This window comes from Punica granatum, chromosome 7, assembly GCF_007655135.1.
Source record: "Punica granatum isolate Tunisia-2019 chromosome 7, ASM765513v2, whole genome shotgun sequence".
NCBI classification, from domain to species: domain Eukaryota; kingdom Viridiplantae; phylum Streptophyta; class Magnoliopsida; order Myrtales; family Lythraceae; genus Punica; species Punica granatum.
Window position 1 is genome coordinate 27,321,863 of NC_045133.1, and position 23,933 is coordinate 27,345,795.

Genomic DNA, 23,933 nt, shown 5'->3' on the forward strand with positions numbered 1-23,933 from the left:
TGAAAAATACATTATGCATCCGGATTCATAGCATGGTCAACATAATTTTGGTTTGATAAGTAAATATGTCCTTAATCATGTGACTTCTTCCCAACCCAACATAATTGTTTCTGGTTTCATCCGCTGCTGCATCTACAATCTCCTTCCTCACACGGATTGTGGAACTAATAATTGTGATTCGTAGTCCTCCAACACAAATTCACTCGTTTCTTTTTCTGCTATGCTTTTTCCCCTTTTCTGTTGTATGTACAACTAGCTAGATTGTAAATATCTGTGCTACTATAAAAATGAAAAGTTTGGCGTCCTATGGCAGTTACTTTTTGATAATTTTACCAATTGTCCCTACTTTCTTTGACATTATTGGGTGAAGGAAAAATAAAGCATTAGAAGCAGGGTCAAAGTTGTAAAATCGTTTATTTTCAACCACACTTCTCTTTACCCTCTCTAGGGATGTTTATGAGCAGGGTTTGTGACAACTGGATCATTCTCAAATCCAAACCCTTTAGAAAGAATCAGTCTCCAAACCCTTCTCAAATCCGTTAAAAATTTAAAGAAAAATTCTCAAACCGTTCCCACTAAGTTAATGGGTTCTCACCGGAAACTTGTTTTTTTATCCGTGAATACAATCTTAGCCATTATATATATATAAAAAAAACCTTAGTAGTAGCAACAATAAAGCAAATACTCTATCAAATGAGTTTTAAGAATAAAAACATCAATTAAATTAATATTACTCTCAAAAGAGTTTAATAACATCGAGTTTTACCAATACAATGAGGAGGAAATAATAGATTTTGATAGAGCAATGTGATAACTCGAGAAGATCGGGTACTCGACCGATGAGGAGAGGCAGGAATAGCATAGAGAGAAGTGGAGATGATAGGCACGAGTAGAAGATGTCAAGGGTAAGGGCGATGCATGAACACTAATTGAAGGTTATTTTGTAAAATTAACAAATGAATAAGGGAATTTTAGTAATTATTCCTTAATGGATTTGCAACGGATACAAAATACCAAACTCTTCTCAATTCCTGTAGGGTTTTGATGAAGAATTCATAAACAATTTTTTATCCAACGAGCTAAATCCTTTAATTACCCTGGGAAGGGTCAAAACTTGTTTACACAAACACATGAACACCCCTAACCCTCTCTTCTCTCACAAGTACACCTGTCACATTCCAGGTATCATCCTCTCCTTCCGTTACTTTTTCCCTCTTTCATCCTAATATTTTTTTTTCTATATTTGGGAATTCTTAGTTCATCTCATGAGAGAAAAAGAAACTAGGAGTGTGCACGGGTACCGGGTATACTCGGAATCGGTCGAAATCTAACCGTTAGGATAAGTTCAGGTATTAAAATTAGGAATCGGTGAAAATCGATTCGGTTCCAATTCCTACATACAGTATACTTGGAACCGGAACTGGAACCGGATGATACTTACTAACAGTCTCCATCCTCTCTCGACTCCGACTCTTCGAAGGCTCCCCAGTCTCGTCCGTCTCCAACTCTTCTTCAAGCTCTCTTTCCCGGTGAGCTTCTGCTTCTTCCTCCTCCTCTGCTCGCCCAGTTCATCTTCATTTTCCTTCCCTCTGTAACTTAGGTTCTTCACATTCTCGATTCTTATTAAATTGCTTCCATTTCCTACTCGTTATATGCTATTCGGTAATTTCGGTGTCTTTCAATGGCTGGCGGGCTGTGCCTTGTTTGATCTTGCTGATATCAGTGGATGGCGATTTGTGCTTGGCGTTTTGAATGGATAATGTTTGAGCTGTTTCTTGGTATCCATCCATAGACTTTGAGCTGCCTTTTGTTATCTGTTTTTGCTGTGCGAGAGCTGGAATGGAAGCTTCTAAGATGTATTCGTTAGGTTGTCCATTGGTTGCATACTGTAGATTATATGCCATGGTTATTAGACTTGACGCCATGGTTACATTCGAAGGTAAATTTTCTGTAATACTCTGAAATATGGATAAAATGTGCAAGAAGCTCAATCAATAATGGCTTGTAGGATATGCTTTCTCATACTTGTAAATTTTTGTGTTAGCAGAGATGATGATGAGGATGATACAATGGCTCTGCTAGAAGAGCTCGAACGGATAAAGAAGGAAAGGGCCGAGGAGAAGCTTCAGAAGGTAAGCCAATTCACTTGAGGGACTTGTAATGAATCGAGTAGATTTCAAACAAGAACAAAAAAATTTACAGGTTCCAATAAGGTTTCGGATAGGTTCTGGTTCCAGAATTCAACAGGGTAGGGTCCGATTCCAAAATCTTGAACCCGGTCCTTTACAGGATAGGGTCCGGGTACCGTGAAAAAAAACTGGGTACCCGGAACCAATCATCCCTAGAGAAACTACCCCCACGGCTAGCTTGCAGGCTGCAATTACCCTCTTTTTTTATTTTTAGAGAAAAAACTACCCACATTCTTTTACACGATACCAAAAATAAAAGAAAAAGGGATTGAGTTGCCGCAGGGTAGTAGAAGAAAAAATCCGTGAAATATTACAACAGTGAAAATAAAGAGTAAAAAGAAATTATACATCTCTTTTTAATATTATTTGCGCATTTTTTTTACTTCATTTAGCGTGCATAGCTTCCGCGCATAGCGCTGGTGTGCTGCCTTTGGTGGTTAATTATGTTACTAACATATATGAAAAATCTACCGCTCACACAAATCAAACTCATACGTAAACTTCTTTCAGTTAGTGTACTGTTACATACGGTGTTTTCTTGTTTGGTCCTAATCTTCTTCTAACATATCACTGGTCCGATGGTGAGAATGGAGGAGAGGACGATGAAGGAGATAGATATAATCTCTGGTTCGCATGTTGCGATAAATAATCTCGTAATATTCCAAATCTGAATAAAATCAAAGATAATACTCTGAATGAATCCCAAGTACCAATTTTATATCAGATAAAATATATCTGCAATATATTTATTTCCTAAAGGCAATATATATATATATATATATATATATATATATATATATATCTAATTACATGCTCCATTCAGCATGTGAGTCTCTTTAAACTTTGGCGCAATATATTAGAGATCGATTATAGGGCGCAAATTAGGAAACCGACCGCATACAAATGACACCGTTAGACTTCAGAGGAGAAATTTTCTCCGATATATATATAGATATGTCAGATGAGATATTTATCTCTAAAATCAACTATATGTTTCGTAAATGCAGATAATATATCTCTAGCTAGTTACACCACGCATGCATCTCCGTCTCTTTAAATTTTGGTGCTGCATATTAGAGATTACAGGCAAGTTTCTTAATTATATCTTGGTACGTAGTTGATGACGTCTTTGTATTATATATAGCAAATTGTGGATTTCTTATTATTATTATTTCTAAAAAGGAAAAACGACTTGTATAATATTATTAATTTCTTAATTAATTTATGTTGATACTTATTATATACAATTTTCTAGTGAGCGGTAAATTGCAGGTAAGTCTTTGTACTAGTATATAGCAAACACTATTTTCCCATAATCAATATATATATGCCGTAAATTTCCCCATTAATTTGGGAACTATCATGCTTATTAATTAATTACCCTGTAAGTGGAACATTTAGCAAAATTATACTTTTTATCCCCTAGGTTCTTAGTTTTCTATATTCGCGTCCACCTTTTTTTTTGTGTTTTTTTTTCCTATTCGACCTTCCAACATCATTTTAATTTTCATCCTTCAGTTACTTTTTCTATTAATTACACTTATTTGTAATTTTATAATGGCTCATATAAGTGAACATTGAATTGGCTGTCTGAATTCACAATGGATCACATAGGGCAAATCATCTCCGCCTCTCTCAATCTCTCTCGCTGTATTCAAATTTTGTATTTTAATTTTTTTCGTTATAAGAGAAGGCCCATGGCTTAGTATGATAAAACAAAACATCTAAAATCCCATTGTTAGACTTAAAGATAGATATAATATAATCTCTGGTAAGTTAATTTTGAAAATAATCTCAGAATATTCCAAATATGAATAACATCACAGATAATACTCTAAATCACTACTACTTATCCCTATCAGATAAGATATATAGCTTCCTTGGGTCTTGTCCATTTATGCGCTTCATAGCTCCTGATGGGGGCATTGGGATGTTCCATTTGAAAACAATTAAAATAAGACAATAATAAGATCAGTGGTATGCGCGAAATAAACATAATTAAATTTGAAATTTATATACCCGTGATATGTGCATTATATTACAAATTATTTTTTATTCATGTATTGTATTTTTAAGAGATTAATTAATTTTGTGATATTGGACTATGCAATTTAATAAAATAAAAAATAATGGTGCGTTATATTGATGGGGAGGAGAGACAAGAAAGGATGAGAAAGAGGAAAGAGTCCTTCGGTGTGAGAGAGAGGGGAAGAGAATTGTGGGAGGAAAAGAGTAGTGGGTAGTTATAAAATATGAATTTATAATATTGCCCATAATTTAGTGGCTCTTGTTTTTTTTTTTTGTATGGACATTTTCGGGTAGTGAATGTTACAGTAAAAAGGTCCTTCTCCCTTTATAATAGTATAGTTAAAGCAAAAGTAAGAATATTGGATAAATAAATTTATTAAAATGAGGAGAAATGCATGTCCAATGCTCATTTTTCCAGGCCCTTTCATACTCGTCGAGCTGTCCTCGAGTTATTCGAATCCAGGAAATATATATATTGGCTTGTTTCGTTTACAAATGTAATTTTAAAATTACAACTTTAACTTAATTCTACCCACGACAAAACAAAATATCTCATACAAAGTCAAAAGATGAGCTCCATTTATACCACTCATTTTTAAAATCAAAATCTAATTTTAAAATCCTATTTTGAAATTAAACGCAGCAATAGTACTTAGCGAAGGGTCAACCAGGTACATGCAGCTGTAAAAGATTGTGAAATAAGACAATTAATTTTTACTATAAATTACCTGAAGTGAAAGAAAAAAAGATTGTAAAGGGAAGAATTCTATTGAAAATAATGGCGTTCGCCCAGCCTAAAGTACGAGTTCGGCGGCGGAATTCAGAAGGTTGTTTCTATTACAATATAGTTTGGGAATCCAAAATGCAAAATTGATGATTTACATATTTCTTTTTAGTTCTTTTTTAGGCGAAGGTTGGTTAATTGAGTTGATTTGAATAAGGAGGTTAAGGCTACGTTTGGTAAGGGAGTGGAGTGTAAATGCACTCCGTTTTAAATATAAATATATATTTTAAATGGAATTATGATGATGGTTAGAAAATTGTATATATGATAATTTATTATTAAATAAGAGGAAAGAGAAAAAATTAATGATTATATTGTTAAATTGATTGAAGAATTGAGTGAGTGAGAGAATTTATTATAAAAAAGTTAATTCTAGTAATGATAAGGAAAAATAGTTTTAGCCCAATGTAGTCTTACTTCTAAAAATAATTATCAATTTAGTACCACCCACAAAATATTTCTCAAATTATTTATCACTTTGATTTTAACTTTAACTTTAACTCAATAAACAATACAATAAAAATACACATTTTTCAAGTTAAAAATTTTAATTTTAACTTTAACTCAATACGCCACACAATTATTTATCATTTTTCACAATCAAAATTAAAATTATTTTAACTCTGAAACCAAACGCACCATTATATTTTGAAAACTTTTAGATACACCCTCAAAGGACATAGAAAGCCTGGAGCATAGATCCAATGAGGACAAGTCGCAACAATCTTCAACTTGAATTCAATTTATAATGAATTATCAACTTTACAGGAGACTATTTCTTGGAATTGGTAGTGAGACTTGACCCATCAAAGTTTCACAAGTTGGAAACTATATATTGTAAAGCTATTCGCAACAAAAAAATCTCATCACTTTGATCTTTTATGTTTTCTACGTTGAATATGACACCAAAAAAAGTATTATAAAATGATAATGAATTTCATAATACAAAGAACTCGATAATGAAACACTGTTCTCTCCCTTCATTTTTCTCTTTCCCAATAATTCCAATGGTGACATGAGATTTGACCTAACTAATCGAAGTGCAATGCCTCAAAAGCAAAGGATCTCAATAGATTGAGTTACTAGTTAGGTTCCGCTATGTGTCCTTAATCATATTTTTACACTTCTCCATTTTTAGGAAGTTTCCTACATATATAGTTGTGTTCGTGATTCTACATTAATGTAGTAATGTCGAGTACTTTTAAGCATTTCCTACTTGACTTGACCCTGTTGCGCCTCTTATAGATTAAAAATATTTGCTGATAACAAAATAAACCGTTTTATGATCGTTTGGTATACGATTTTGTTTATGCGGGCCAGAAGCTCATGAGAGAATAATGACACCTGTTTGACGGCAATATAACTTAACTCATGGGCGTGTTTCATGTATAACACCAAAACTGAAGGACACTACTACTTTGGCATTGCCTTTTTGTGAAAAATGAAAATAACATTTTTCTTATGTATAATTCTACAAAAAAAACCAATGTCTATAATTTATAAATAAAAAATTTGTATTATAAGTTAATTCTTCAATTATATAAGTCATTGAATAATCAAATTAACAGAGTCTTGGATTTTTTAGTTAAATATAGATAATTATCAAGACAAACATAACTTTGAAAAATATAAATCTAAAGGCCGCAGAAGAGCACAAGTTTTTAATATTAATATAAAGATAAAGAAGAATTCCATAAGGGAATTTTGTTTTTATTTGGTTATAAAGGAACTTGGTTTTTATCATTTGCTATTATTATAAGGTAATTTCTAATACAATATTATAAAACCTCATTCTCTTTTTTTCTTCACAATTTTTTTTAAAAAAAAGAAACAAATGGTCGGATGATGGGATATATGCAATACAATATGGGTTAAGCTGTAGAGGTTTTAAGAGAGACATGCTCTTATTCTTTACATATTTATAATTGTATCTTCGTCAATAAATTTAGCATACTCTCAATATTATAAACACTTGAATATGTTTCAAAAATTTAAGTACCTTTTTCCGCTATAATTGAATTATTCGAAATTAATATTATTTTTATTTATGTTTTTTAAAGGTTCATCACATATTACTTATCTATATCAAAAAAATGTATTTATTACTCACAAAAATAATATTGATGTTTCTAATTTATACTTGGATTATTCTTGATTTTCAATTTTCAAGAACATATTCATTCCAAGTGGAAACAATCACCAAGATGTGGGGTTTACCTCCACTTTCCATTAATCGAGTGGGATTTTGATTGATTGAATAAAATCTTCTCTCCCCGAGATTTTATTGATCCACTTTATTATATTTCAGTAGTTCCAAATTGATATTTCATTAATCCTTCCCGGAGCCACCCGATTTTCCTAGTGAGCTGACCATGATTTTTAATTTAAATTTTTTCTAATTAATTCCTATAATTTCCTCTGAGTTGAGATCATGTCCAAATTATTCATTTTTTGTTTCCTTTCCTTTTACGTTTATGACTCTGTTTTTTTGTTCTTTTTCATTCATTCCAAATTTTCTTCCTTTTCTTTTCTTTTTCCTTTTCTTTTTTTCGTGATACTTTCCAAATGCATTAATAGGAAATGAGCTTGAACATTTGGGCTTGACAGAAGAAATAAATCCAATGGGTCTCAAATAAAAATTGTGGGCCGAAAAACCTTCTGGACCTTTTCACTTCATAGAGATTACAATGCGCTTTTGATATGATAAATCCTGAAGGATATTTTGTTCATGGCCTCGTTGATCCTCCCCTGGACTAAGTACCACCGTGGGGACTTGGATACAAAAACAACGATTAAAAAACAGCGAGGAACCGTATGAGCAGAACTAAAACTCAATCAGACGGCGAGGAGTTTCCCATACTTTAACTACATATGGATTAGTATGTAAGGGAAAAAAAAAAGGCGATCTCCACCAATCGAAATATCGCGTCTAGCCTCCACCATCACTTGCCTGAACCTTCGTGAGGATCCAATCGTCACCAGTGAAGACAGATACATTGCTCCTCATATTGCCCCTCGTGACAATAGATTGATTCAGGGGAATCATCGTCTCCTGGGACGATTGAGTTCTCGGACATCCATTGAATTCGTTCACCACGCGGAAACAGCCTGTAATCCAGGAAGCACACATTCGTGGACCCATTCATCAAACAAATCTTGTTGCTGTTTTCATCCACTGCGGCATCTACGATCTGCCATGCCTTTGAAAGGGGAGGAAATTGCTTCTTACTGGCTTCATTCAATTTAAGCACTGGGCTTTTCAATTGGGGGCCCAATAGGCCCAAATCTGAGGAAGTGTCAGTTGAGCCCACTGATAAAAATTAAAATACGCTTTCAGTCCTTGATCTTTAGGTGCTTTTCCAATACTGTCCTTAAACTTAATGTTTTTGTCACCCTTTCATCCTCATTGTTGCAATTCTTATTCGAATCGACATTCCGTTTAATCATCCATTAAGTGCCGCTGACAATGGAAGAATGGCACGCAGTATATCATGCGGTGCATGGTCTTTAGAAGCAGGTTATCTAGAATAAGAACCGGCTTCCATAAATCGGTAGCTTGCCTCGTCCTGTGGTCTAGAAAGCCTAAGCTTAACTTCCCTTTGACATCAGGGACTCCCAACAAACAGTTGATTCCACTTAACCATTGTATCTTTCTTACAACCCCAAGCTCCGAACTTCTTCCTAGATGTCGTTTCAGCTTGCCAATTCCTAGATACACACTGCAATTTCTCTATCCATTCCGGTTTCACTCGATGCACACAGCTCGATTATAACTTGTTATTTGAGTTCATGCATAGAGCCTTGAAGTATACATGCCAATCAGACGGGGTTTCCTTTGAAAACCAGTAGCCCAGTTCCCCGTCACTGAGTTGAACAGGCCAATGTTTTTCGATATTGATACGACGATATTATGTGAATCATGCAAAAAAAATCATAAATGCTGCTTTTGTTGAGATGTATTGGAGGATGCTGCTCCTCCATATTCCAGTTGTTGTAGGTACGCATCGCATCCCCACGAGCAACACAGAAGCCTCCGGTCGGACTAGCATGAATCATTGTTCCCTCTTTCGAGCAGGCAGGGATTGTCACCGAATGCGCAAGCCGCAACATATCACCCTTCAAATCCCCTCTTCCTCTTGGAGGTGGCTCTCGAGGCCGTAAAATCAAGCTTCTTTGTAGAGCAAGTCCTTCGACATGCTTTTGGGCATGTGAAGATCTCCGGTTCAAAGTAGATACAGGTGGACCCCAAGGTACTTGGGATCCCGGTTGATGAATATCTCATTAGTGCCGGTGTTGTGCTGCTGGACATTCCTCCTATATGCAAGCAAAGCGGAAAAGAACAGGCTGGACTTGGCATAGGCCAGAGTTGTCTTGGCCGTCTCGAATGTCAAGCCATAGTGTTTTAGGATTAGAATTTTCAAATTCTAGATAAAATTTTAGAGTTGTTTATCTATCTCCAAGATTATATCTATTAAATTTAGTAATTAAAAAGATTTTTTTTTTGTGGAAAGGAGAAGTAATTAGAAGAGAGAATTCACTAGGTTGGATTATTACCAAAATTGTAATGAGGGGTACTTTAGGCATTTAAATATTTAGGAATGCATAATTAAATAATCAGCATGATTAAATAAGGTAAGTAATTATTGATTAGCCTATGTCCTTAGGGCGTAGGATAGAAAAACCCTAGTAAATTTTACTTTATTTTTCAATTAATTATGTTCAAATCATCATAACCAGTAAATTTTACTTTTCACACACACAGAAAAATAGAAGGAAATACGAAATACGAAATTTCGACTCGAGAGGCAGATGACGTGGTGTTGGAAATACATTCCCTCCATTTATTTTATTTTATTTTCCTTGTTTATATAGTCTAACTTTCTGATTCCTATTTTTTCAAATGGTGATATGTTTTACACAACAATCTATCTCTTCTCTCTTGAAGTAAATTAATTGTGAATGGAAGGCCCCGATCAGGAGGAGATCAGCACCATATGGGTAAAATTGAACTATAATAAATCGGTCTTTTTTATGCCTTTGAAATAGCGATTACATCTTTAAAAAAGGAGTTTAGTGTAGTTACATCACTCTTAATTTAAATTTGATATCATTAGATTCGAGATTTAATTCTTATCAAGTAGGACTTTTCATATCCTTATATTTTTCCTCTTTACCTATTCAATCCTAAACTCATTAAGCTCGTTTATAACAAAGAAAAATAAATACGTGTTTGGCTCCCCATGGAGGAGGAGACTATATGCGTAAACCAAGGGTTACTTGCTAATTAACTATCAAAAAAAAAAAAAAACGTTGCTCACTAATTGAGAGAGAGAGGGCTTCTACAGCTATATATAATATATAAATTCTAAATAGCCAAATCTTATTAGCCGATTTGAAAACCCCTAACTCACGGTCGCGTTTGTTCTTAGAATTAGGCCATTGGAGCACCTTTAGCTCCTAGTTAAACTCCCCTTTCATTTGCTCTTTATTAAAGTAAGTTCGATGTACCTTCTCGGAAAATGGAATTCACTGTTTATACTTCGACTGTGGTGAGAAATTATAAATATCATTACAACATATATATATTTTCATGATTGCTGTATACTTTGGGTTTATGGAAACTAACATTCAATTTATGTTTGCTTATTTAAATTAAAATAAACAAGACAATTTAACCAAGGCCCTCCTCATAACTCAAGATAAAGCAATTTTGTACATGTTTATCCACTCATTCCCGCGCATGCGCAGGTTCCTTTTAATATTTAATAAGGAAACTAATGGAAAAGGGCCACCTGCACTCCACACGGGTCATATATAAATATGTGTACCTTCATAACAACATAATATATCTATTTAGCACAACTATTTAAGCAAGACAAGAAGCCAGTGCGGTAACCACAAAGATAAATTACGTTTTAAAAAAAGTAATTGAACTAAATTCCTCAATTTCAGCCATCAGTAATTCTCGTCTATGTCTATCTATATCTATATATATATATATATACATAAGTATTTTAATTTAACTACTAGTTTATTGTTAGCTTGAATTGGTCACCTGCCATTATCTAATTTCGAACTTCTATATCCACATTGCTTTTCGATTTGTAGATTATAGACGCATACAAATATTTGTATGCACGTATCACTCATGTTTGTATATATAAACATGTGCTACAAAAAGACGGATTTGGATTCATTTTGGCGTTATGATTAGTAAAACACAAAATTAGTGAAGGGCAAACCTTTTTACATGTATTACTGTTTCGTTCATATTGGATAAGAAAGGATAACTCGAATCGCCTTTCAAGCCAAAAAGAGAAAAAGGATAACATCATTATTGCATTCAAATATGTATGGAAGAGAGTTTACGTGATCATAAGAAGTCCTTCTCATTGTGTTATCTGTTGTTTTTCATTCGATCCAACTTGTAGATATATTATGTAGATAAATTTGCTTCTAAGTTTTATAATGTAGATCAACGTGTTTTATATAGCATTTAAAAATAAGATAAAGAATGTAAAAAGGCACTTAGTAACTTATTACATAACACAAAAGTTCATGAAGTGCCCCCTTTATGTAAAACAAGAAATTATATTCCCCTCATATATAGTATTTTCATTCCAGATTGATTGTTAAACCAGAACTAGATTAATAATATGAGACAGAGATTATAATTGGTTGACTTCCACATCTAACTTGATAATATTTCTCATTAAATTTCCCCTAATCATATTTTGTGGTCTATATGGAAGTGCCTGCTGGAATTTCGCACATTAGAGATGAGAAATACATGACTTTCAGAATCATAACAACACAGAAAAATGTCCAAACCAGTGAATACACCACTAATTGAATATTCAGCTCAGAGATCGAAACTCAAATTAGCAATCAAACGTTCAGCTCAGAGATCAAAGCGATATTATCCAACTCAGTGAATACACCACTCGAATGGTCATATCAGAGATTGAAACTCAAATTAAACAATCAAATGTTCAGCTCAGAGATCGAAAATCAAATTAAACAATCACAAAATCTTATAACTAACTATCACGAGGCACCATCGTCGCACTTCAGAAGAGAGGTCTGAGGAAGATGAGGAGAGTGAGAATGAAAAGCGAAAATGAAGAGTGGAAAGGCACGGCAAAATTTCATCTACATATATTTATATATGTATGTCTTTATGTGTTGTAGAAAGTAAACCTTAATTTCATTATAAGAGGCAGGAGCCAGAACGGCAGGTGGCCAGCGACCTGAATTCGGTGTGGTGGTCGCCGCAATTGAGGCCCCATCGCCGGAATCGAAGGAGCCTCGAAATGAGTCAAACTGCTTTATGATACATTGAACCTATTGATATACGATTTTGTTTATTCGGGCTAGAACAATACCCAAATTAAAGAATAAAGAGTAGATTTTTCTCGTCCGATATAATTACCACCAAATTCTTTATCATTCAAAAATAATATAAAACTTTATTTCAAAATGTTTCAACATAAGAGATGAATATCATTTCGATTTGTTATTTGTTTCTAACAGAATTAAGTATAGTTGATTTTCATAATACATATAGAAATAATTTCTATAATTAGACTATTTATTCAAATGTAATCGAGAAAATGCTATTTTGAAAGAATTAATTTTTTATAACAACGAATCAAAACTTATCAATATTTGACATACTTTACTCGAATATTCTTTTTATTGCCATTAGATCATTATATATATATATATATATATATGTGGTTTGAGATCACTGTATATTTTCATAGCATTGAAACCTCCCGATCAAAATGTCGTCTATTTTACGTTTTAGCAATCCAATCCAATCCAAGTGACATGTGAGCAAAATATAAATCAACATCTATAGCTGACCGGTCAAAGGGCTATGACTCGGAGCTGTCTAAGTTGACCCCACAAGTCCGCCACATGTCCGCGGCCAACTGAGTGCGAAGTTACTGTGGCCCCCATAAGCAGTGACGTGCCCTCCGCTAATACCGTGCGGTATATTTCACCACGTGCGGATTTGTTCGTGGGACGGGTACGGTAAATGGGAACGCGCCGATTCAATATCCTTAATTCCGACTCCCACTCCAATTTTTATTAGCACGTGACATTTTCAACATATGTCGACTAAATAGACTTCTCATGACATGATACGTGTTAATTCTCTTACAAGGTTCTGACCTAGAGACTACACAATCAGAAATCAAAAACTCTGCAAACTATTCGGCACGAATCCATTGCTTCTAAGAGTTCGCAAACTGAACAACAAAGATATTGGTCGGACTTGGATGTCTCACTTCTGCTGGAGTTAGTATGAATGATTTCATATCCTCTCAACAATAGTGAAAATCAACTAATAAAATTACTTATGTGGAAGAAAATTCATCAACGATTATCGAAAGAGACATGTGTCTCCTCTATTCCCGTAATGACTACGTAAGGAATGAAGCACAGTTGCGCTGAGGAATCAAAGAATGTTTAAAGAACTTAATTATCAGACATCCCGTCTGCATTTCTGTTTTATTTTTAAAGAATATAGAGAATTTACTAGAATGTCACTCACACACGTGTCACGTGGACTTGAACAATTTTGGTGCTTTATTTATTTATTTATTTATTTTTAATTGGTTTATTTATCTTTTTTGGTACTTGAAATTGCATCCTGGATGGCCTTATATATTAGCAAGGAATAATGAACCCGATTCCTACGCCTTTTTTCCGACTTAGTGCAATGAACGCATGCATATAAATCAGCTCACAGAATCCCACCATTTTCATTTTTTTAATAATATATAGTTTTGTACTCATTTATTTTTCTATTTTTTAACGATGCATAAAGCCCAACCTGTTAACCATCAGTTTACTCTAGGGCATTTGTTCATATTTTATTTAATTATATGATCAAATAAAGACAAAAAAAAGTGCACGCTTAGAGTATTGATTTTGTTTGAGTACATTACACTTTGATCCTCCAATTTTTTAATTGTCAGCACTTGACTGTCTGTATTTTCAAAATTGAGAATTTGATCCCTATATTTACTTTTGTTTTTTCATTTTTTTTTTATAACAATGATATTTTATTTCGCTTGAAATCTCACGATCTACATAAGCACTTAATCCACGAAACAGATCAATGTGGTCACATATTGTATATGTAGTCTAATAAAAGTATTCTCTTATTTGACTTTTGTGTGACTTAAACTTGAGATTTCTCTAATTAAGTCACGCTCTTTTAATTACGTGATCAATTATTTTAGTATAGCCATTCAATTTTCTTCCAAAAATCTTGTGGGATATGTCCTTATACGAAAGAAGATTGGTGAAGGAGAGTCATCTTCTCACTTTATTGGCATCGATCGTGCGGATATATCATCATCACATACAAAGTGCACATCAACATCTCATAGTATGCTCAGTTGTCAATTTTACTTGAGATGGCTAATCATAAGAATAGCGACTTCTTATCGTTAGGTCGGTTGTTGATTGTAACTTCTCTAATGCAAATTATTCTTCGTATGATTTTTATGCTAGAAAACCAAGCTTGTGGCTCAGCTAAAAGCTAAATGAATTTGATTGAATCATTAACGTGAACCGCAAATTTAGATATTTTTTCAGTACATATAATTGTCAGCATTTATATCGTTATGCTTATTAAAAGATCGCGTGTATCTTATCAGTCCACCTTATTGCTAACTTATCGTGACTACTCGTATAGAAGGACAACGTATTAACGCTCTCATTGACCGGTCAGAGGTATGATATTTCTTGCATACAGCTATATTAATTTCGATAATACAATTGCAATATAAGCTGTTGGATTTCGCTCTTCGGATATTCCAATTTTTTTTGTTTCTTTCAATATTATTTTTCCCTTTTGTTTTCATGCATTCTTCACGTACGGTATGACTTCAATAATTTATTTTATCCAACATATCATGTTTTTTTATATCTTATTTCTATTTTTCGAATGGAACCCACAAATTAGCAATTCTTATCCGAATTTGCCCCCTCAGGAGCTGCGAAGCGCATAGCTATAAACGGACAAAACCCACTAAGCTCTCCAATGGTCGGTGAGGTCAGACGTTAACTCAACCAATTCCATTTCCCGTCGAACAATTAACGGCGCGGGGGCCACCTCAGTCAACTCCCCCGCCCCCACAATCACGGTTACCGTCACTTTCACGGTCCGTACAACACTCTCCGTCAACCCTCCTGTCGTCTTCTATATATCTGACCCGACCACCGCCCTCGCCTTCTTTCGATTTGACAAGCCGTAAAAGGACTCTACCAATCCCCCACAGCCCCATATGATTCCTCCGAGCTTTCGCCGGTGAGCTTCAGGTGATTCTTGCGATTGATTCCCCAGCTCTATTATTGGGTTCTGTTGCTCTGTTTTTTCCGTTTTTTGTTCGTTGCTTCAACTTCAAGCTCTGAGCTTGCCCTGCTCTGTTTTTTTTTTTTTTTTTCCTCCTTTTAAATTCTCCTTGTTGAGCTGCATGGTTCTTGGGACTGTGCTGAGCTGAAAAGAATCTCATCGCGATTGATTATAGATCAATCCCTATGAAGTGTTGGGTCTTTGTTATCTCTTAATTCATCGGTTGTCTGTTTTCTGGAATTGATTGTGCTTGCTTCTTGGGGGAAAGAAGAAATTTTGTTGTTTTATTCTACTAGTTGTTGTGTCAACCCCTGATAAGAACCGAACATTCGATCATTTGAAGTCTCAGTCAGATGAGGAGAGATATCCAAATTCAGAAGTTTGAGATGTGCTGATGCAATTTTATATTCCTAGTTGTCTCTGTTGGATTGGAGTCGTGACCTTTGAATGTTGGATCGGAGTCGTATTCTTTGAATTCTCTTATATTCATCGAGATTCTTTAAATCGATGCAGGTGTACCAACTAGCAAAACGACTCATCAGCTTCCGTTACCAGATCGGGACGCCAAGGTTCATCCAAGTAATCAAGCTAGACCAGCTAATGCTCACCTCGTAGCATGGAGTCGCAGAAGTTATTTGCGTATGGTCTAACTGGAACCGGCTTATCTTACTCGGCATCGCATCCCCCATTTCCTTCAATACCTAGTAGGTTATTCCCTCCCTTTAAGTTCGATTTCGGGAGCTCCCCAAACTCGCCCTTTTTGACTCACCATGAGAGTGAGGCCTTCAGCACGTTGAGCAGCAGCCAGGAGCAGCACAGCTCCTCAGACAATAATTTCTCTGCATTTAGCCCTTCCTCGGATCACTCGCTTGAGACGAGCAGCAGTAATCTCCATAGACCATCCGGCCTTCCCGTGGGCTCTTACCGGCAGAATCTTCCGTGTAGAACCTCACTGTCACGGGATGGGAATTATAGCCAGAACATGAAGTACGCTTTGCTGGAACTGGAAACTGCCTTGATGAACACCGACGAGGATGATGAAGTCACTGCTCCAAATGCATCGATTAGGACACGTAATATTCCCCTGCAGCAGTCGACCCAGCCTCAGGGATGCATTTCTCACAGGCGACCCGCCGAAGACATGCGGGTTGAGAAACGTCACAAGGTGATCAAGGAATCCCCTATTCAAGATTTTAAACCAAGCGACCTGAAGCAATTGCTAATTGCTTGTGCGAAAGCTCTGGAGGATGAAGATTTCAATGGGTTTGAAAATGTGGTTGAGAAGGCTAGGGAAGCTGTATCTGTGAGCGGAGAACCAATTCAGCGTGTTGGCGCTTACCTGATAAAAGGGCTCGTGGCAAGGAAGGAATCTTCGGGCTCTAACATCTACAAGGCCCTCAAGTGCAAGGAGCCCGACAGCAAGGATTTGCTCTCCTACATGCATATACTATACGAGATTTGCCCGTACTTAAAGTTTGGTTACATGGCAGCAAACGGGGCAATCGCAGAAGCCTGCAGGAATGAGGATTACATCCACATCATAGACTTCCAAATAGCACAGGGGACCCAGTGGGTCACCCTGCTACAGGCGCTCGCAGCAAGGCCAGGCGGTCCGCCACATGTGCGGATCACGGGGATTGACGATCCTGTTTCAAAGTTCGCTCGCGGTGTTGGGCTAGAGGCAGTAGGGAGGCGACTGTATGCAATCTGTGAGCAGTTCAAGATCCCGCTTGAGTTTAACGGGATCCCAGTGTTCGCCCCGCAAGTAAAGCGGGAGATGCTTGATATAAGGCCTGGGGAAGCCCTGGCCGTGAACTTCTCCCTGCAGCTCCATCACACTCCTGACGAGGGTGTAGACGTGAACAACCCGAGAGATGGGCTCCTGAGGCTTGTCAAGTCTCTGTCGCCGAAGGTCACGACTTTGGTGGAGCAAGAATCAAACACCAACACCACACCGTTCCTGACACGGTTCATAGAGACCTTCGAGTACTACCTAGCGATGTTCGAGTCAATCGATGTGGCACTTTCAAGGGACCGGAAGGAGAGGATAGACGTGGAGCAGCACTGTCTGGCGAGGGATATAGTGAACATAGTTGCATGTGAGGGGAAAGAGAGAGGGGAGAGGCACGAACTGTTTGGGAAGTGGAAATCGAGGTTTACAATGGCAGGTTTCAGGCAGTATCCGCTGAGCAGTTATGTGAACTCGGTCATAAGCAGCCTCCTGAAGCGGTACTCGGAACACTACACTCTGGAAGAGAAGGATGGGGCTATGCTGTTAGGATGGAAGGACAGGAAGTTGATATCTGCTTCTGCTTGGCACTGATAGAAACACAAGGTTGGTTTGTTGTCATATAGATACACAGCTACTATACATAAACAAATAAAGTGAAAAATGTTTCATTTTTTTTTTTAATGTTGTATCAGTAATAGGTTCGTAGATGCACATGTAAAAGGCGTCGAGCATTCCGGTTACCGGTTTGAAACCTGAATTCTCGACGGCTTGTCGATGGCCGCTGTTCTTGATAGCTGAAGTTATGTTGATGAGTTATTTTTATATATAGCAAATTGCATATTCAGTTGGTCTGTTCCTATGTGGGCCTTTGTAAATGGGCTTTTTGCTGCAAAGCCCAAAGTACTCTCTGGTGGGCCCTCCAATTGAAACGGAAAGGGAGCCCAAATTGGAAGGTCATCAATCTTTGGCAAAAATTTATGGTAAATTTAAAATGTTGTCAAATATCAAGAACTTGTCGTTTCTTGTTCATTATGGACACAATTACCAAGTTTTGAAAAAAATCATTTTGTAATTGGCAGCTATTATTTATTTATTTATTTTGGTGAAAAAATTGTCAGATATTATGATTTTATATAATGAACCTCCAACTATCTCAATCGATTGAAAATTATGATCGTAGCCTATCGTCGCACGCTCTCATCTGGTAATCAAAAGATTCCAGGTTCGATACTTAAATGGGGCTATTTGTGTCCCTAAATTTATGATTGTAGAATCAAATTTTTATATAATAATTCGTATGAGAAAAGGTTGATACCGCAGATTAAATGGGCCTAATTTATCGGTATTTATAATTTTTTAGCTAGGCACTATACGACAGAATAAATGGACCTAATTTATCAGTATTTCTTCTTTTTTTTTTTTTGCATATTATAAGGAAGAAACAGAAGTGGCCTTATCATCGTTATCATCACATCATGAGTTAAGCCCTACCCATTCGCTCTACCTTACATTTCGCCGCCTTTGGTACCGAATCAAGATATCCCAAAGAAGATTCCTCTTATGATATAACGTACAACTCATATTTGGAGTCATCTTCGTTGTCAAGTGAATGAGAAAGAGCGAATTATGAGGATCCTTAACCATAAAGAAATCTATGATTATCATTCTTTATCGCCAAGTAGATGAAAAAAAATCGAATTACGAGGTGGTCTCAGCGATAATGAGATCAATGATTATGGGAGACGATGATTTTTGTTTTTGTTTTTGTTTTTTTTTTCGATTACGAAAAAGGTCCATAAACTTAGTATGATATAAGAAACATCAAAAAAGTTTGTCCCTTCATCAATACAACCCAAACTTTGATCCCAACCATCCATCAAGCCATTGAGGTATCCACATGACACAACTAAGTACTACCTTGACTGAGTTAAAAGTTCAACATGCATGTATCGATGACTCGTGCTCTCATGTACTCGCTCGCTCATCTTCATACACATCCCTTATAGTTGAAACAATTTAAGGGTGAAGTTCTATCATGAACTTCAGATTTTGTTGCCATATGTTCATTAGTGTTTACTCGAGATATTGTGTATGATTAGACGCATTGAATTGATCCGATCACTAACTAATATAATTGCCAAGGAATTAGGGGAATCTACAATACATGCAATTTGAGTTACCATTAAAATTAATTGAATTTTCACTTTTGAAATCTCAAGATAGAAATTTCAAACATTTATTACATATGTGTACTATACATACGTTTAAAATATACATGTATCATAGAGTTTTCCAAGAAATTAGCATTGCAATATCTACCGAACAAAAAAATATATAAAAAAAAGAGAATAGTATTGAAACGTATATCCGCTGTACTCTATCAATATTGACCAAAATGACCTGTGGATGGGCCCACTTTGCTGACCATTTATATACATATCAACGGCTGACATACTCCGACGTGTCATAGTATAGTTTCTCACCAAAGATTTCACCGCACCCCGCTCCTCCCGCACATATTGGTAAAGAAACGTGCGTCTCTTCGCCTCTGCATATTGAGACACAAAACATCGATCCAGAACCACAGGCGGCCGGATCAACGAGACGCCCGTTGCCTCATCACCGAAGATGCCACCACCGCCATCCAACGGTGGCGGAGACTCGACTCCCGACCCCCTTTATGAGCCCCTCCTCCAACCATCAGTTCATCCTCCATCGTTGAGTAAGCCCGAGAAGATCTGCATCGACGGGATCCTCCAGAAATACTGCGGGGAGTTCGGGTCGTGGCAGCTTCGGCACTTCGTGCTCACGAGCCTCGCTTGGGCCCTCGAGGCGTTCCACACCATGGTGATGATATTCGCGGACCGTGAACCCGATTGGAGGTGCAGCGCTGGTTCCCCCAGATGCGAAGCTTCTTCGGCTGCGTCCACAGGCATATGCAGTCTCCAGCCCGGATCATGGGAGTGGACGGAGGGGTCGTGGAGCTCGACAGCGGCGGAGTGGGGCCTCGTGTGCGGGGAGAAGTACAAGGTCGGGCTGGTTCAGGCCTTGTTCTTCGGTGGCTGTATGATCGGTAAGCTAGCTCTCTTCCCTATTTCTTCTCATTTCATATTTTTATTTAAATTTATGGATGTTATTAGATAATATACGATTCTTTAAAAAAGAAAATAATAATAATAGAGAGATATTGTCGGAACTATGTTTGTTAATTTCCGAAGAAAATATAAAGGCCCGTTTGGATTTCCAAACATTAAATTTTAACTTTAACTTTAACTCAACACACTACACAACAAAAATACACATTTTTCAAGTCAAAAATTTTAATTTTAACTTAACACATTACACAACAAAAACACACGTTTCTCAAGTCAAATTTATAATCACATTTCATTTGTCATTTTCCACAATCAAAGTCAAAATCAAAATTAAAGTTACTTTTAACTCTGAATCTAAACGCACCCTAAAAGCATTAATGATGGGATTATTATGGTTTTTTGGATCGACAAGAGTCATTATTTAGAAGCAAACAAATTAATGGTCCACACATTAAATTAATTATATATAATTACAGGCAAGTGTTTTTCTCTATATATGTATATACAGTATAAATTTGGCAGGCTGAGTGGCTTGTTTGGATTCAAAGTATGATTTTAAAATAACAACTTAATTCTACTCATAATAAAACAAAATAACTCATACAAAATTAAAGGGTGGACTCCATTTACACCACTCTTTTTTTCACAATAAAATAAAATAACTCATATAAAGTTAAAGGGTGAGCTCAATACATAACTATTTATACTACTCTTTTTCAAAATTAAAATCTAATTTTAAAATTCTACTTTGAAATCAAACGCATTATAATTTTTTTGACCACCTAAATAAAGAAAAACACTTCAGGCTCATCTACATTTACTTGTTTTGTAGAGGCATGGACAAGAGGATTTTTTGGATGATAATTGCTTTTATGATCAAGTTCATTATTGCCGTGTTGATCAGATAGGCGGAAATCACGAGCATAGTTAAAAAAAAAAAAAATTGTATTCACCGATTGTGCTTACCTCAGTTAGTTGAAATGTCTATTTTGATAGCGGTAAATGAAACCTTGGAAAATGTGGTCCCTAATTCATTCCAACTTGCCCTTTGATGGCTCAAGCGTTCTAAATATTCAAATAATATCGCTAAATAGGTTACGTCTAAAATAGCTGCTGGAGTTATAATGACTATTATTATACCTAAATGTCATTTTATACGTAAAATATTTAAAATGGTTGCCTTTAATTAAAATAAAAGTAACACTTAAGATGGAGGCTAGAGAGTGCAATTAGGGTTTGTCCGCAATACCTTGATTTGTTTTACATAAAGAACTATATGTGAACTTAATGATTAAGATTTTAGGTTTAGTCCCCACTTCTTTTTGGGGGAAGGGGAAATGTGTCTGTAGTTGCACATAAAATAGGATTTGGAGAAGTGGTCCAAAGTCGGTAATGGATGGCATCTTTCCTTTCACATTCAGCCACAAAATCGAAAATGAATGGGTCCATTGCAAGTTCTACTTTCGCCTATGTTCACGAAAAAGTTAAAAGTGGGTTAACTTGGAATAACCAGAAAAAGGTTATCCAGCTTAGGTCATTCCATTGTCTCCTAATATCTCTCGAAAGAACCACCCAATCACGATTAGCTTAGGTTATTTATTTTGTAGATGATTTTATTACGTTTTGAACAGATTTCGGAGCGAGGACGGGCTATACAAGAAAAAAATTTTCGAAATATGTCCGAACTATGTTTCAGGATTCTATAATATTTGATATGAGATTGGACCCTTTTCTCCAAAAATGATGGGATGATCCATTGAGTAAGGTCGGACAATTCAGCTTTTCAATGGGCCAATTCTTTACCCCACTGCGGGCCATGACTGACTCTCTTTTTTAATCTTTGTCAAATAAATAAATATGCCTTCTTATATGCTGCAAAACTTCTCTATTGTGCCATTTTGCATCGGACATGATTCATGGATTTTTATGTAGTCATGCAATCATAGGAAAGCCAATAGTCGAATACCCCAAATGCGGCCTTTCGAGCTCTTATTAAGTTGCAAAGAGCTCGTGTGTCGGTTTTTCAAGCTGCACGTCCTTTGATACAAACGCTCTGAGCTCGACCATATGATTAGAAGTTGTAGTCGTTAATGGTGATTTCGGATCACGATTCGAAAATTGACATCTTTGTGCTGTGATATCTGATCAGGTGCTGGAGTGTTTGGCCATCTATCAGACTCATTCCTAGGTAGAAAAGGCTCTCTATCTGTAGTCTGCATCTTGAACGCCATCTTCGGTTGCCTAACAGCGCTGTCCCCGAACTACTGGATCTACTGCCTCCTCCGGATCCTCACCGGGTTCAGCACTGGTGGGGTTGGGCTCTGCGCCTTTGTGCTCGCCACCGAGCCCATTGGGCCCAGTAAGCGCGGGGCTGCTGGCATGTCCACATTCTACTTCTTCTCCTGTGGGATAGCGCTCCTCTCGGGCATAGCCTATGTTTTCCGGTCATGGCGGGCTCTTTACGTTGCATCCTCCATTCCTTCTCTGCTATTCCTTGTTTTCGTCCTCCCTTTCATCTCTGAGTCGCCGCGGTGGTATTTAGTCCGGGGGAAGATCAATGAGGCCATGAAAATTGTGCGAATCATCGCAAAGTCGAACAACAGACAGATACCCGATGGAGTGATCTTGGCACTGGATGAGGAAGTTAATGAAGATCACACGACCAATGGTGGCGTGCCCCACAAGGGCGAAGAGAAGGATGGCGTGGATGACAAGGAAGCAGTTTCGGGGTCCCTGATCGACGTGGTCCGATCCCCGACCACACGGATCCGCCTGATCTTGACAGTAGCGATTAACTTCCTCTGCTCGATCGTGTACTACGGGATAAGCCTGAACGTGGTGAACCTGGACACGAACCTCTACTTGAACGTCCTGCTCAATGCAGTGGCGGAGATGCCTGCCTTCACGATCACCGCGCTTCTCCTTGACAGGTTTGGAAGGAAGCCTTTAGCAATCGGAACCCAGTGGTTCAGCGGGCTGTTCTGCCTCATAGGGGCATTGGTCCCACTCCACGGGGTGTGGAAGGTCGTGAGGATGGTATGTGGGGTCCTCGGGATATTCGGTATGGCGGGGACCTACAACCTGCTGTTCATCTACACGGCTGAGCTCTTCCCGACCGTGGTGAGGAATGCAGCGCTTGGTTGTGCAGCTCAGGCAGCCCAGATGGGGGCGATCCTGGCCCCGCTCGTGGTGGTGACCGGGGGGTGGTGGCCATTCGCTGTGTTTGCCATCTCTGCAATCTGGGGAGGGCTCCTCGCGTTCTACCTCCCCGAAACTCTTAACCGCCCACTGTACGACACGATGGCAGGGATGGAAGGCGGTGAAGGTCGGTTGGTAACGGTTTGAGGAGGTAAATTTTTGCTCATCACGGTTGTTTGCTCGTTCAGCTCTAATCAGTTTTGCTCTTCTTTTCTTTTTGTTTAAACAAATTGTAAGTAGTACAGATTGAGATTGATCAGGTTTTTTCGCATCGTATAGCCTGTTTCTATATCGATAATCGTCCCGTGATTCATGCCCAAATTCAATATCCATAGATATTGTATGATGGTAGCACTTTTTAAGTATTTCCACTTAGGCTTCACAGTACACTTCTAGCACACGAACCATATATACAGAAATGATCAAATCAGACACGGTGCGACTTTAATTCGAGAATCTTCGAATGAACATATTAAGAATCTAACGGAAGATTATCATGTAACATGCTCTGGCCAGTCCTTTGTACCAAGTG

At 37.1% G+C, this 23,933-nt stretch overlaps 2 protein-coding genes and 1 long non-coding RNA gene across 6 annotated transcripts; all 3 read left to right on the top strand.

Annotated features, from left to right (window-relative positions):
* Positions 1 to 1,297: 1,297 nt before the first annotated feature.
* On the top strand, positions 1,298 to 9,666 carry LOC116214876. Of its 3 annotated transcripts, none has more exons than XR_004158368.1 (3): positions 1,298 to 1,939; positions 2,048 to 2,132; positions 8,990 to 9,666. It is a non-coding gene; the product is annotated as an uncharacterized LOC116214876 (long non-coding RNA). The 3 variants fall into 3 exon arrangements; XR_004158366.1 differs by having other exon boundaries at positions 1,298 to 1,529; XR_004158367.1 differs by lacking the exon at positions 8,990 to 9,666 and adding an exon at positions 3,197 to 6,307 and having other exon boundaries at positions 1,298 to 1,529.
* A 5,483-nt stretch (positions 9,667 to 15,149) lies between these two features.
* Positions 15,150 to 17,967, top strand: LOC116214877 (scarecrow-like protein 21). 2 transcript variants are annotated; one of them, XM_031550360.1, is made up of 2 exons: positions 15,150 to 15,342; positions 15,890 to 17,967. In XM_031550360.1, exon 2 carries the CDS (start codon positions 15,993 to 15,995, stop codon positions 17,697 to 17,699), a length of 1,707 nt encoding a protein of 568 aa, XP_031406220.1. In that variant the 5' UTR covers positions 15,150 to 15,342; positions 15,890 to 15,992; the 3' UTR covers positions 17,700 to 17,967. The 2 variants fall into 2 exon arrangements, with proteins under 2 accessions (XP_031406220.1, XP_031406221.1); XM_031550361.1 differs by having other exon boundaries at positions 15,217 to 15,331.
* Positions 17,968 to 19,475: 1,508 nt separating this feature from the next.
* LOC116214290 (organic cation/carnitine transporter 4) lies at positions 19,476 to 23,727 on the top strand. Its single transcript, XM_031549689.1, has 2 exons — positions 19,476 to 20,181; positions 22,353 to 23,727. Exons 1-2 carry the CDS (start codon positions 19,737 to 19,739, stop codon positions 23,546 to 23,548), a joined length of 1,641 nt encoding a protein of 546 aa, XP_031405549.1. The 5' UTR covers positions 19,476 to 19,736; the 3' UTR covers positions 23,549 to 23,727.
* The last annotated feature ends 206 nt before the right edge of the window (positions 23,728 to 23,933 follow it).